This window comes from Labrus mixtus, chromosome 6 (assembly GCF_963584025.1).
Source record: "Labrus mixtus chromosome 6, fLabMix1.1, whole genome shotgun sequence".
NCBI lineage: Eukaryota > Metazoa > Chordata > Actinopteri > Labriformes > Labridae > Labrus > Labrus mixtus.
The window spans coordinates 6,162,999-6,174,946 of record NC_083617.1 but is presented as its reverse complement, the minus strand read 5'-3'; the positions used below and the strand labels follow the sequence as shown (position 1 = coordinate 6,174,946).

The following is an 11,948-nucleotide window of genomic DNA, read 5'->3' as shown; positions in this document are numbered from 1 at the left end:
TCTGGTCATTCAGGCAGCGGACACACACACTCCCTCACATGCACACTCAGAATTCATCCGGGAAGTCCTCCAAGAACAGCTGACCGGCCTTGCTGAGGGCAGGACTTGAGCTTTAGACTCAAGTTTACTGGGTTGACTGTTTTACAAGCCTAGCAGACAAAAAGCATCGCTGTTTTTCTAATGTTTACAACACATTTTGATGGGTTAGAACAACAGGGACTGTGTGATGGATTGTGTATGTATTTTCAGGAGCTGTTCACTGAATCATCCTCGTCTTGCTTCCAGCACCCTGACCTATAAAAAAAAAAGAAAAAAAAAAAAGAGACAAGCCTACACGTGCAAATTGTATGATTCATGACCAAAAAACCTGGTGGAGCCAAATTAATAGTGACCCTGTGTTTGGCCCAGGCTCATTTTAACACACAAACTAGTCTCTGTAAAGCGGGAAAACAACTAAATAATAAAAATAAAGGTTTGTGAATAAACACAACATCTGTAGTAGATCATGTCTCCACATGTTGTCACACATTATCCTGAGAGTGGGTAAGTATTTAACCTTTTTCCACATTCAAAACCAGGCCTAAAGACTCATGTGTAGTTCAAGTGTCCCACAAAGTGTGGGAACTTTGAGCTTAACAGTTTTCTTCTTAAAATATGTGCTGTACTGGCATTGATAGTTTTATTTTCTTAATCTTTGTGCTACCTTCCATTAGATGTTAATCATTTTAAGCACCATTTATTTGGTTTAAAAAGGTTTTCAAACCAAATACCTTTTACAAATTGAATAACTTTCATGTGTTGTTACTCAAAAGTTTGACAGATCACTGATCTATCACATGTATCCTGCTATTGACCCATATTTGAGCCCATGAGTTATTCCTACTTCATGTTTTTTTTTAACTGTTTTCTTATTCATCCCACAACCCCCAATTACCAAAACAATCTGTGAGTGATTAAACAAGAGCTTTCAGTGTTTAACATGGTGTCACAATGCCTCCTGTTGGCATTAAAGAGTACTGTAATGGCAATTTTTTTACACTCTGTTATTGCCATTAATACACAGCCATGATTTTCCAGCCGTTATTATAGTTGAGTTGAAGGTTTATGTAAGTGAATTTATGGAGATATGAGAACAAAAACATACCATTTCCATTGAAAACATACCCTCTTGCTGGTCTGACCCATGAATGCCGGTCTACTGAGAATTGTATGTGATCCCCCTTCCTGTGCCCTCCCCTTCCTGTCACCTATGCCACTGTGTATACACACCCCTGTGCATTCAGTGTCCCTAGTGGAAAATACTATGTCAAGATGAATCTCTAATTATTTAACATGCCAACAATAAACATCAAATGGCTCATACAACTACTACAAAATATCGACACACAAATCATCACAGGGAGAAGATAGGTACCAAAATAGGTTTTATTTTACATAAGAACATTGTCAAAACTGGAAAACATTTCTCTTTTTTTCTGCATATAAACCTTTTAAAACAAGGAGACAATGTTTGAATTTCACAGATTTTACAAAATATTGACAGGAGAAAAAAAAAAAAATAATTGAATTGAGTGATTCATGCCCCTCTGTTGCATCTTTATTTAAACCCACCACCAAGGCAAACGCAGAGTGCAGCCATTCAGAGGTCAAGTAAACAAAGCGACATCTTCCACAACTAGTATTATCCACTGATAGTTCTGTCGTTCTCAGTTACGAGTCCCCCACTGAGACCGCAGTGTACAGGTATACAAGCTCTAAACAAGCCTCACAGTTAAGTCTAAGGAGAGCCTTTATGAGTTTCAACTATTCTTTTAAGGCTTGAATTCTCAATAGTGGAAGTATTTCAATTGTTTCTCAAACAAAGCTGAACATAATCAAAAGCTTAAACACACAATGATTAAAAGCTAGCACCTACTTGCATCATGTTTAAGCCCAAGTTTTTTTTTTTTATTAACATTCATCTTTAAATAGATCAAAGCAGGTTTCTCATCTCATGTCATCACACACACACACAAAAAGAGTTAAACATGAAGTGTGATGAGGAGCCGTGCCGGGCTTGTGTTTCCTTTTACATCCTTAAAATGATTTTGTTTAGCAAAGATGTAAAAAAAAAAAACTCTGTAAGCCATCAATTCTTGAATCACAGAGAAGTGTAAACATTGACAAGAAAGGAGGTTTTTGCTTAGATTATTTCGACTTGGACAGACCAACGACCTCCTGATATTTGAAGTCCTGGACGTCTTCTGTAAATAGACGGAGCAATAAAAATGTCTCCTTAAGGACACAACTCCTCTTAATTCCATCTGCAAGTGGTGCTTTTTTTTTTTTTTTTTTTTAGTAGTGGACTTGTTAGACATTGAATCATCATCAGCTGTGTTCATACTCGATGAGAAAATATTGTCCGGTTTCACAACTTTAACCCCTCGCAGATTTCACCGTACTCAATGTAATCTCGATATATTTACCATTATTGGGGTGGTTTTAACTCTTCAAAAGACTGTACGCATTCTCCAACAATGAGCAGCTGTTTTACTAAAATTAAAAGTCAGCTTCCTGAGAATTTACATTGAATCTATATAAGCTGTATGACAACATAGTTGGCAGACAATCGCAGGCACTACTAATCATCTGAATCAAGCCACCACAAACGTACACATGCATGGCCCTGATACTCAAAATCAGATGGAAGATAAAAGATGTTCGCAGTTCTTTACAAGGAAGACAATCCACGACTTCCCCCAGTGGCACAATAATTCAACTGATTCCCTTTAACCCTCCCGTATAAATCAACCTTTCACTATTTATCGACTTTTGGGGAGAAACAGATTTTCCTTTCAACAGCATCTCAAGTCTGTGTGTGTGTGTGTGTGTGTGTGTGTGTGTGTAGGCTGAACGCTCAATAACAGCAAACTATCACCAAGGAAATAAAGTACATGACGACCAAACTGACACCACTGTGTAATAACTATAGAAACTGAACAAAAGCAGATAGCCCTCCAACTTTTAAGACTTTAGTGTCTGTAGATGAGTAACTAACTTCAAGCATGCTCGGGTGACATTTTAACAAAGTCAGGCCACTTGTTTCAAGAGTGATATCATTTTTTAAAAAAAATCTTCTGGATCATTTCAGCCCACTGGAGATGAAGCGGGCTCCACCAAAATAATCTCATGGGTAATTCTGAAACGGCTGAATGCATATTAACATCGGAATTATCTTCTCCACAAGCAGCATTTTCTATGAATGTGTGCCTTAAATAGCCCTCGCACAGACTCTCGTCGAGCCACAAGAACCAGCCAGTGAATTAGTGTAAGCAAAGATGGCACCGAGGCGACCGATCCCCGTCACACACCCAACAGAAACCACCGCTCTTTTAATTAGTGTCACCTGTCGAGATTCCAGTTCAACGTAACCAGAAATTAAATCTCAAAAAAAATCTATTCATAACAAAGCACTCTTCTTGCATACAACAAACAAAATTAATGCAGATCCAGCAGCAAAGTTAAACACTGCACTGATTGCAAGCACGTGTAAATTAGGGCGACTACTTGCTGTCGCCTTCCCAGGCATAAGCATGAATTATGCTTTCGATTTTTAACTATGGCATCATTCCAAGCGCTCTCTTCTGCTTGTCCATAAGTTTCCACACTCCTTCTTTGTCATGTTAGATTAAGACTGAAGTATGTTGTTTAGCACACTAGCTGCAAAGCTGTCGCCTCCGGTTCATCTTCAGTTCAGTGCTCTCTGCCTCACAGACGAGACGAGTCCTCTGCAGGTTCTTCGGTCCCGCGCAGAGGCAGAGCCGAGGACTCACTGCCCCTTCGCTTTTGTTTTGAGAAAGTCTGGTTGATCATTGGGCAGGCCGGAGGAGCGTGCAGACTTTGGTGGGTTGTTGTTACCCTCCACAAACATGTTAGGAATTTCCTGGCCAAAGTAGATCTTACTGTTAGATGCTATGGCCTGGTACTTCGCCAGCTCCAGGTACTCCGGGGTTAACTTCAGCTGGGAAGGAAAAAGACAACAGAATGTGAGGATCAGACTGCGGCTGGGTTTTATCATTTTTATGACAATATTGCTATGAATCTAACGCTTCTTTCAAACTACCACTGCACTCCTGAAAATGTCCACAGATTCTGCAAATGACAAGTGAGAACAAAAATGTCCAAATCAGTTGACCAGCACTCGAAATTACATTTTCCAAGAAGGCCCGTCATCTGTGTGACGTCCTGATGAGCCTGCAGACACTGGCTCATCTCACTATAATGGTCCAGAGTGTTCACAGTCAGAGAGAGTGTGTTCATGAGTTTTGCTGATTTATTACCCAGCTTAATGGCCTCTACTCCTCAACTGTTTTCCACAATTGCCTCTGTATTGCAGATATGTTCTTCTCCATGTTGACATGACAAACAATCACTGTAACAGAAGACTCCTCCTCCAGCACTCCATAGTGCCCCTTTTCATCCTAACCAAACAGAGCATTTCCTGCCGTCAGGATTAGAATGTGTCTAACATGGATACTCTCCTAGTGACGGGGTAGATGTGTTAAAAGGCAGGCCTGTAAGGAGCTGATTTAAAAGAAAAGTTGTTTGGGGTTTATATTCAGAAAAACATCTTAAATTTGTCATCTTAATGTGCCAGTTAAGCTTTTCAACCTTCACGCCTGAGAAGAATTTAAGTCCAAGAAGGATGCAAGACAAGGGAACAAGTGGTTAGTAGCATGAAGGCTGTTTGTCAGCCTGATAGCCGTTGCAAGCTGATTATATTTGTTAATTTTTGAAATGCAGTAGCTGCCTATTTTTATACTTTATTAATCCCTGAGGGGAAATTGTGGTTTTACCCTCTGTTATTGAGACATGCTTCTCACACACACAGGCCTGAATCACACACACATTCACAAACAGGACCTGAGGAGGGGTGTCAGAGTGGGGCTGCTACACACTGCTACACAGGGTTCAGTGCCTTGCTCAAGGGCACCTCTGCAGTAATAGGGAAGTGCCCTGGCACCTCTCCAGCTACCAGAACAATTTGCATATTATGGTCCGCATCGGGACTTGAACCCACAACCCTTCAATCCCTACGGGCTGAGCTACTGCCGCTACCCCCAATTTAAACTATGCTTTTAACCACAGCAGTTTGAGAAGGTGCCGAGTGTCTCGTCTGCTTACAAAGTTGCTCGTCCGACATTTATTTCTGATCCCCAAAAGTTGAAAAGTGTTTTACTTTAAACACTGTTCATCACTGTCCCCCCCTTTTTATTTATTTTTTTAAATCTTGCTGTAAAAACTAAGTGGAGAAATTAAAACTGTTGGTCTTAAACGTGATGTTTCCTCGCCCACAAAAATCTCATAGAAACACACACGCCCCATCCCAATCTCAAGACAAAGACCTGAGGCCAAAACCCTCACAGACTTTATTGATTTTACTTTCCCTTCCTACGTAATTATAGCAGCTCGTAACATTGCAAAGTTAAAGTTCAGTATTGATCATTTAACATCTACGACTCTGACCACAGAGCTTCTGTAGTGTAACATTATATATATACAGTATATATTTTCTTTCAAAAACATGCCTTTCAACCTCATTATCTTAATGTGATTAGATTGGATGCTGTGTGTGTTTATGTGTCAAACGTTGTCAACGCCTAGATTTACCTGGTTCGCTTCTGCAATCTTGAAAGCAGTGTAATATTCTGCATCGGCTTTAGCCTTCTCTCGCGCCAGGAAGGCAGAATCTGAAACAAAGACATATTGTTGAATAAGATAGACATGTGATGACGCCATTACACCAGATAGACACGCACACACAAATCTGTCTCACAAGGAAGAAATGTTGCTAACCCTCGATTTCAGAGATCCTCTTCTCCGTCTCCTTCTCCATCACCTTCTGCTGGAAGTGAATCTCAGCCACCTGGGCCATTTTCTGAGCCTCTGTGGGACAGAAAAAAACACGAGGGCTTTAACAACTGTACAAAGGGTGGAGGTTAAAAGTAGAGTTGCACCTGAGGGGTTGAAAAAGGGAAGTGCCAAAATGATCATGACACCTCAACAAATGCAAATCAGGCTGGCTGGTTTACAGTAAAAACATACCAATAATGGCCTTCTTCCTTTCAGTCTCTGCTTCCTTCTCCACAACCTTCTGCGTCTGAACGGTTATCATCAGACGAGTCTTCTCTGCTTCCCTGAAAACACAAACATAAACACACAGGTTCTTGCAAATGTTTTGCTTTGTGTGCGGTCTTGACTTGAAGCGAGTGGGTGGTAACAGGAGAGATTTTTAAACATAGAGAGATTACACCGCTAAGTATGAAATTGACAAACTTACATGAGTTCAAAGTTCCTCCGGATAGACTCGGGGATCTTTGGCTTGGTAACACGCACTGCCTTTATTATGAAGAAAACAGAGAAAAACAAAATGATCTCTTTGTGGACAAGAAATCTGCCAATAAAGTTTAAGAAAATAAGTTGACACGTAACCAGGCTAATTATGGCTTTCAAGTTTGAATTGTTCTTTTAGCACATTTTGTGTTAATGACTGGATGATGGTGAGTAGTAACGGGTAAACTGACTACATTATCTAAAGGAATAATTTGACATTCTCTTTCTTACAGCAGGCTAAAAATACAGAGAATAATCAGAGTTGGAGAGACCGCAGAATATTGCTGTTAACGTTCTTTTATTAACTGTGATACACGGCAGCAATGAAGAAGCAGGGTAGGGTCTCAGGCACAACTTCACCGACCTCTTCAAGCCTTTCACTCACGGTGCATGAAGAGTGAAAAGCTTGAAGAGGTCAAAAAGCTGCAGCAACACTTTTAGAATGAAGATCAACTTTAGAAACTTTTTTTTTAGACCGACTCGTTTCGGCTTGTGTCCTTCATGAGGGTCTTCCATGAAGTTTATAAACAGCAGCAGTCACAGCAAACACTAGGTTTGCTGCGTTACATTTTTTTTTTTTTTTAGGGAATTTGTACATAAGATCTGGAAGACTTGAACCAAAGCTACAGCGCAGTCAACATGCATCCATTTATTTGGGATGCTCCAATATAATGTGTTTGTATTTGTTTTAATACCTGTATTGTGAGTCCAGGCGCCATATTATTTAGATCCTTCTGCAACGCGGTCTTCAGGTTCTCGTCAATAATGTCTGCAGGACAAGAAACAGAAGCTGGTTAAATACACAACCTGGTGTGCATCACATTTGAAGAATTTCAGGAACGAACACACGGCACACGTTGCCCTCTGTGTATTGTGTGAGAATAGAAATACTAATTGTGCTCACCAAACAGCTCGATGTAGACTTCCTGTAGTGTGTGTACACTGCAGAACTGGTTAAGTTCATGGTGAATCTTGTTGAAGATTAGAGTTTTGTCATAATCAGCGGTGTAGTTCCTCACAATGTCCACCACTGAAAACCAACAAAGAAGAGAAGCTGTTATTGTTCTGCCAAGCTCCTGGTGGGCGTGACGCATCCTAAAATAACCTACCTACCTGCTAATGGTACCAGCATGTTGACAACTTCTATCCTGTCAAAGTAGATCATCACACCACCACTGTGAAGGAGATTAGAAATCTGTTAAACACGTGATTTTAAGGTTGTTTCTGAACAACTTCGTGAACGAGCTCCACCTCACCTCGTTCCACAAGGCACATTCTTGATCTCGTCCGTTTGGAGTGTAGTCTGAAACACACATTTAAAACATGATCAAAGTTCATCTCATACCACGCTGGGCCTTTCACAAACACCAGTATGGATCTGGATGTGACAGCTAAATCAATATGACATGATTATTCGTCTACAGTGTATAAAAACTGATACAGCACCGCTGCTTGATTAAGTTAACCTGGGTCAATAATACGTACAAAATACACCGTACTGACTTAAATGTATTACATTTTAATCATTCAATTCATCCTTTATCTTGGAAACAGTACGTTTAACAAAGTAATCTTTATTTAAGTTCAACCTTAACTCGAGTCAAAGTGAACACGCACTCTCACCACTGAGTCCAAACTAGAGTATTTAGAGAAGAGTCGAAGATCATAAATAAGCAACAACTGAACCTCGAGTAAGATTGTTAAATTAAACAAAACATATATTAAACAGGTTGTGGCTACTATTCATTTTAAAATATCTGTGCTGTTCAAATTTATATTTCAAACTATGTCACAGTTTGGGAGAAAACAAGACATTTTTGTTATATCTTCTTTATGAAACATTTTGTTATGCTGCTCAAAGCTTATTATCTTAATATTCATATCTCATGGGGAGTTAAAATATCAACAAGTAAAGGCTAAAACAGACAGTTATTATGTTTGAGCTCAGGAAGTTGGAAGGTTGAAATCAAGGGGATGTGAGAAAAGAGGCGGGGTGTGTTTTGTTTTAGACTTACAAAAAAATTATGAATGGTTGAATAAAATATGCTCTTTTTTTAATTATTAAGGAACAGGGTTTAGTATAAAGAGGAATTAAAGCATGGTACGAGTTGCACATCAAAGGAGTATGAAACAGGTTGGAAATAAAGCTGCTGCAGCTATGCTTGGCTGGCATGTGTTTGCATGCTGCAGCTGATTTATTTATAGCAGATCCGATTCTGGTTCTCATGTGCAGCGCCTTCTACATGCCTCTGCTAAACAGCAACGTTTCAGGGCTAAGGGTCAGTTTACCTGCACTGATCTGTAGGTGGTGATGAAAGGCAGCATAATGTGATATCCAGGACCGTTTGGAGAGGTCAGCAATGCTCCGCCCCTGAAGCAAAACACAAACAAGACATTTGGTCAAAGGTCTCGGCATGACTAGATCGACTGATTACATTAAAAGAGGGTGGGGGGTAAGACATTGGAGGAGAGGTATTTCTTCAGGTGTAACAGTGATTTATGAGGGTGTGGTTATATATTTGTTGAATACGGTTATATCAGATAATATTGTCTTATCCAGGATAAAATTATATCCATGAGTATCAAGAACAGGCCTCTCACTGATACATGAACATGGTGTCCACATTTCAGAATATATTTGTCCATCTGGCACAGATGTTAGGGGTCAGAGTTTGTAGAGCTACCTGTAGTACACAGCTAGGTGTCCTTCTTCTATCTTGTGAATGGAGGAGTGCAACAGGATAGCCATCACTCCTGCTATTGCAGCGAAAACTGCACCTACATGCGGCATCGTCATCCTTGCGAGCTCTCACCTACAGACAGAGGAAGAACCATTAACATAATGTTGGATTTAAAAAAACGTTACACGCAGCAGTGCATAAACAGTTAATACATTCAGTCCAACACAGCCGCCCCTGCAACAAATCCAATCCCAACTTCATGGGTTTGGAGGATGTAGATTGTGGTGCTTCTGAAAGGTACAGCCCTCTCACCACATTCCCAGGAGTCTAAATGTTCAGTCGAAGCCTTTACGAGGCCTTTAAATGACTTTTAAGATTAATGTGAACACCAAAGTTCATGGCATATCTGCTAAAGTTAAAATTAAAATTAAAACAAAACTGAAAGGACTTTATGCCATGTAAAAGAATCTAAGTATTTAATTGAAACTTGGACTAAGCATAATAAAGGAAGTTACAAATACAAATACTGACTACATCACTGTGTACAAAATAAGGAGCTAAAACACAATCAATCAAGTTTCATCAGCAGAGCTAAGCTGGTCTACCAACTTTAATGTCTAAGAAGTATTAACTAAGATTAATCCACCTCCGCAACTGGACTTAGTTAAAGATCTTGAAGACCCTCAACCCTCCTCTGAAAATCCTTCTTTAGTTATAAACTGGAGCTAAACAAATATAAGTAGAAATTATTAACCTTAATCTGAGAATCAGAATCTTTAGAATGCTACATGGATTAAAACAAGCATTATCACTCACACGTGTGTTTAGATATCTGTCTATCTCTACAGATCGGACACAGATCGAAGAAAGATATCGCCTGATGTATCGGTATTGGATTTTTTTCCACCCAAATATCGATATCGACCCCAAAAAACCCATATCAGTCAGGCCCTAATAAAAACTACAATTCATACCAGTTATCTCTACCGTCAGTAGGTCAACAGACGACCAATTACTGGCTGTTAAACACTGTTGTCACTGCATTGAATACATCTGATCATATTTGTTGCCAGGAGTTGTCCTCATTGTGTTGTTAAGATAAGATAAGATACTTTATTCATCCCAGCAGGGAAATGTATTAAGTATTAAGTATTATGTAAGTGTTAAGTCACGTCTGTCATTGTTGTACTTTTCATTCAAGATTTGAGATGTTATGTTTGTATTTATTTGTTTTGTTTGGTCCATGAATTAAATAAACTTAGGAATACAATACGTTTATTAGTGTAATATTGATTTTAAGTGTCCAATGTTATGACACAGTCACTGTAAAGGTTGTTCCAGGTGATGGATATTCTACTAAACTACACTGAACTGAACTATATAACTCAATTCACATGTCTGAAAAGGAAGTGGGAGGAAAATGTAGTTAATCCCACGCCTTATCCATTAATCATCCAGGCAGTTTTCTGATTTGGAAAGTCGTTATAATTTAAAAGGAACAGAGATCTTTAATAAACCGAGATTCAGAACCAAATTGAGGGAACGTTGTTTTACTGTGAAAGGAATAATCTCAACAGAGAAACTAAAGAATCAAAATCAAACATGATATTTAAAAGAAAAATTAAAGCCAGTTTGTTGAATAAATATGTGGAAATATGTAAAAAAAAAAATGTATTGTGATATGCTTTGTAAGGTGCATAATGAATTGTTAAGGAGGACTTTAATTTGAATTGTTTTTGAATTAAGTGTTCTGTTTTGTTTTAATTAATGTTTTGTGAAAGAGGGGCAGATATTATAAGATTAATCTTCTTTCTGCTCATTTTCATTTAAAATTTGAGATTTTATGTTTGTTTTTCTTAACTTTATTGTTTCTTTGAATGAAATAAAATTGACAAATAAATTTTTTTTTTAAATTGTATACAAATGTATCCAGAACCTATGAATCCCCTAAACATGTCTATATATATATTTATAATCGATTCAAATGATTAAATATAATTTATCCTGAAACACTTGCGCTCACAGGTTTATTTAATTGTATTTTTTAAAACAGTAAGTGAACGCAACACAGTCATTCAAAGTGCTTCCCTTTAACATTTTAAACTGCTACAAAAAGTGTTTACTTACAGTGTTGTTTACAGTGTAATCCTCTCTTCTTTGACAGTTTAGCCCACAGTAAACAATAGTTATGATTAAAAAGACAGAGCCACAGACTCTGCACAGGTAGCCACACAGCTAAATGCTAACCAGCACGACGAGCCCACAGAATGACTCGAGTCAGAGGTTCCTCTTTCACAGCGTGGAGCAGCTGTGCAACCATCGCCCTAATCATTTGCATTGGAAATAACACACACACAGCTCTACGTATGGTTAAGACAGCTAGCCAGGTTAGCTAGCTACCTGTCGTTTGGAAACACCTCCGTCAGCTCGTGTTGCTAAATGCTAACATTAGCTCGCTAGGCTGTTAGCTCAGCTATAGCAGACAGGCTAACTCACCTTACAGTAAATTATTAATACACAAACGACGGAACAAATAGCTTCTTTATGAAACAAAATAGATGTACCTCCGTATATCGAGCCGTCTTCCCTTCTGCTCTTATCATTCAACGACCCATCCCCCTCACCCCGCCTCTCGCAGGTTTCTCTACAGTTTGTACTGGTGACATTATGGTGCCTTCAGGCGCAGTCAGAAATAAGAGCTTTTCTGGTATACGAGGAAAATTATTACACGCTATGATTTCAAGATATGGAAACAGTGGTGCAGTTATCTCTCATAGTTTTTTTTATTTATTTAGTGATTTCATACTGTGATTTATATTTTCTGTCTGTTGTATCTGATCTGTATATATATAAATATAATATTTATATTTATATATATATATATATATATAATGA

At 38.7% G+C, this 11,948-nt stretch overlaps 1 protein-coding gene across 1 annotated transcript; it reads right to left on the bottom strand.

Annotated features, from left to right (window-relative positions):
- Positions 1 to 1,406: 1,406 nt before the first annotated feature.
- erlin1 (ER lipid raft associated 1) lies at positions 1,407 to 11,728 on the bottom strand. The gene is made up of 12 exons (XM_061039663.1): positions 11,618 to 11,728; positions 9,057 to 9,185; positions 8,662 to 8,743; positions 7,629 to 7,675; positions 7,486 to 7,547; positions 7,277 to 7,402; positions 7,068 to 7,141; positions 6,320 to 6,378; positions 6,085 to 6,176; positions 5,836 to 5,925; positions 5,650 to 5,729; positions 1,407 to 4,000 (listed from the first exon to the last, which is right to left on the bottom strand). The coding sequence occupies exons 2-12, from the start codon at positions 9,167 to 9,169 to the stop codon at positions 3,809 to 3,811; spliced, it is 1,017 nt and encodes a 338-aa protein (XP_060895646.1). The 5' UTR covers positions 9,170 to 9,185; positions 11,618 to 11,728; the 3' UTR covers positions 1,407 to 3,808.
- Positions 11,729 to 11,948: the final 220 nt, after the last annotated feature.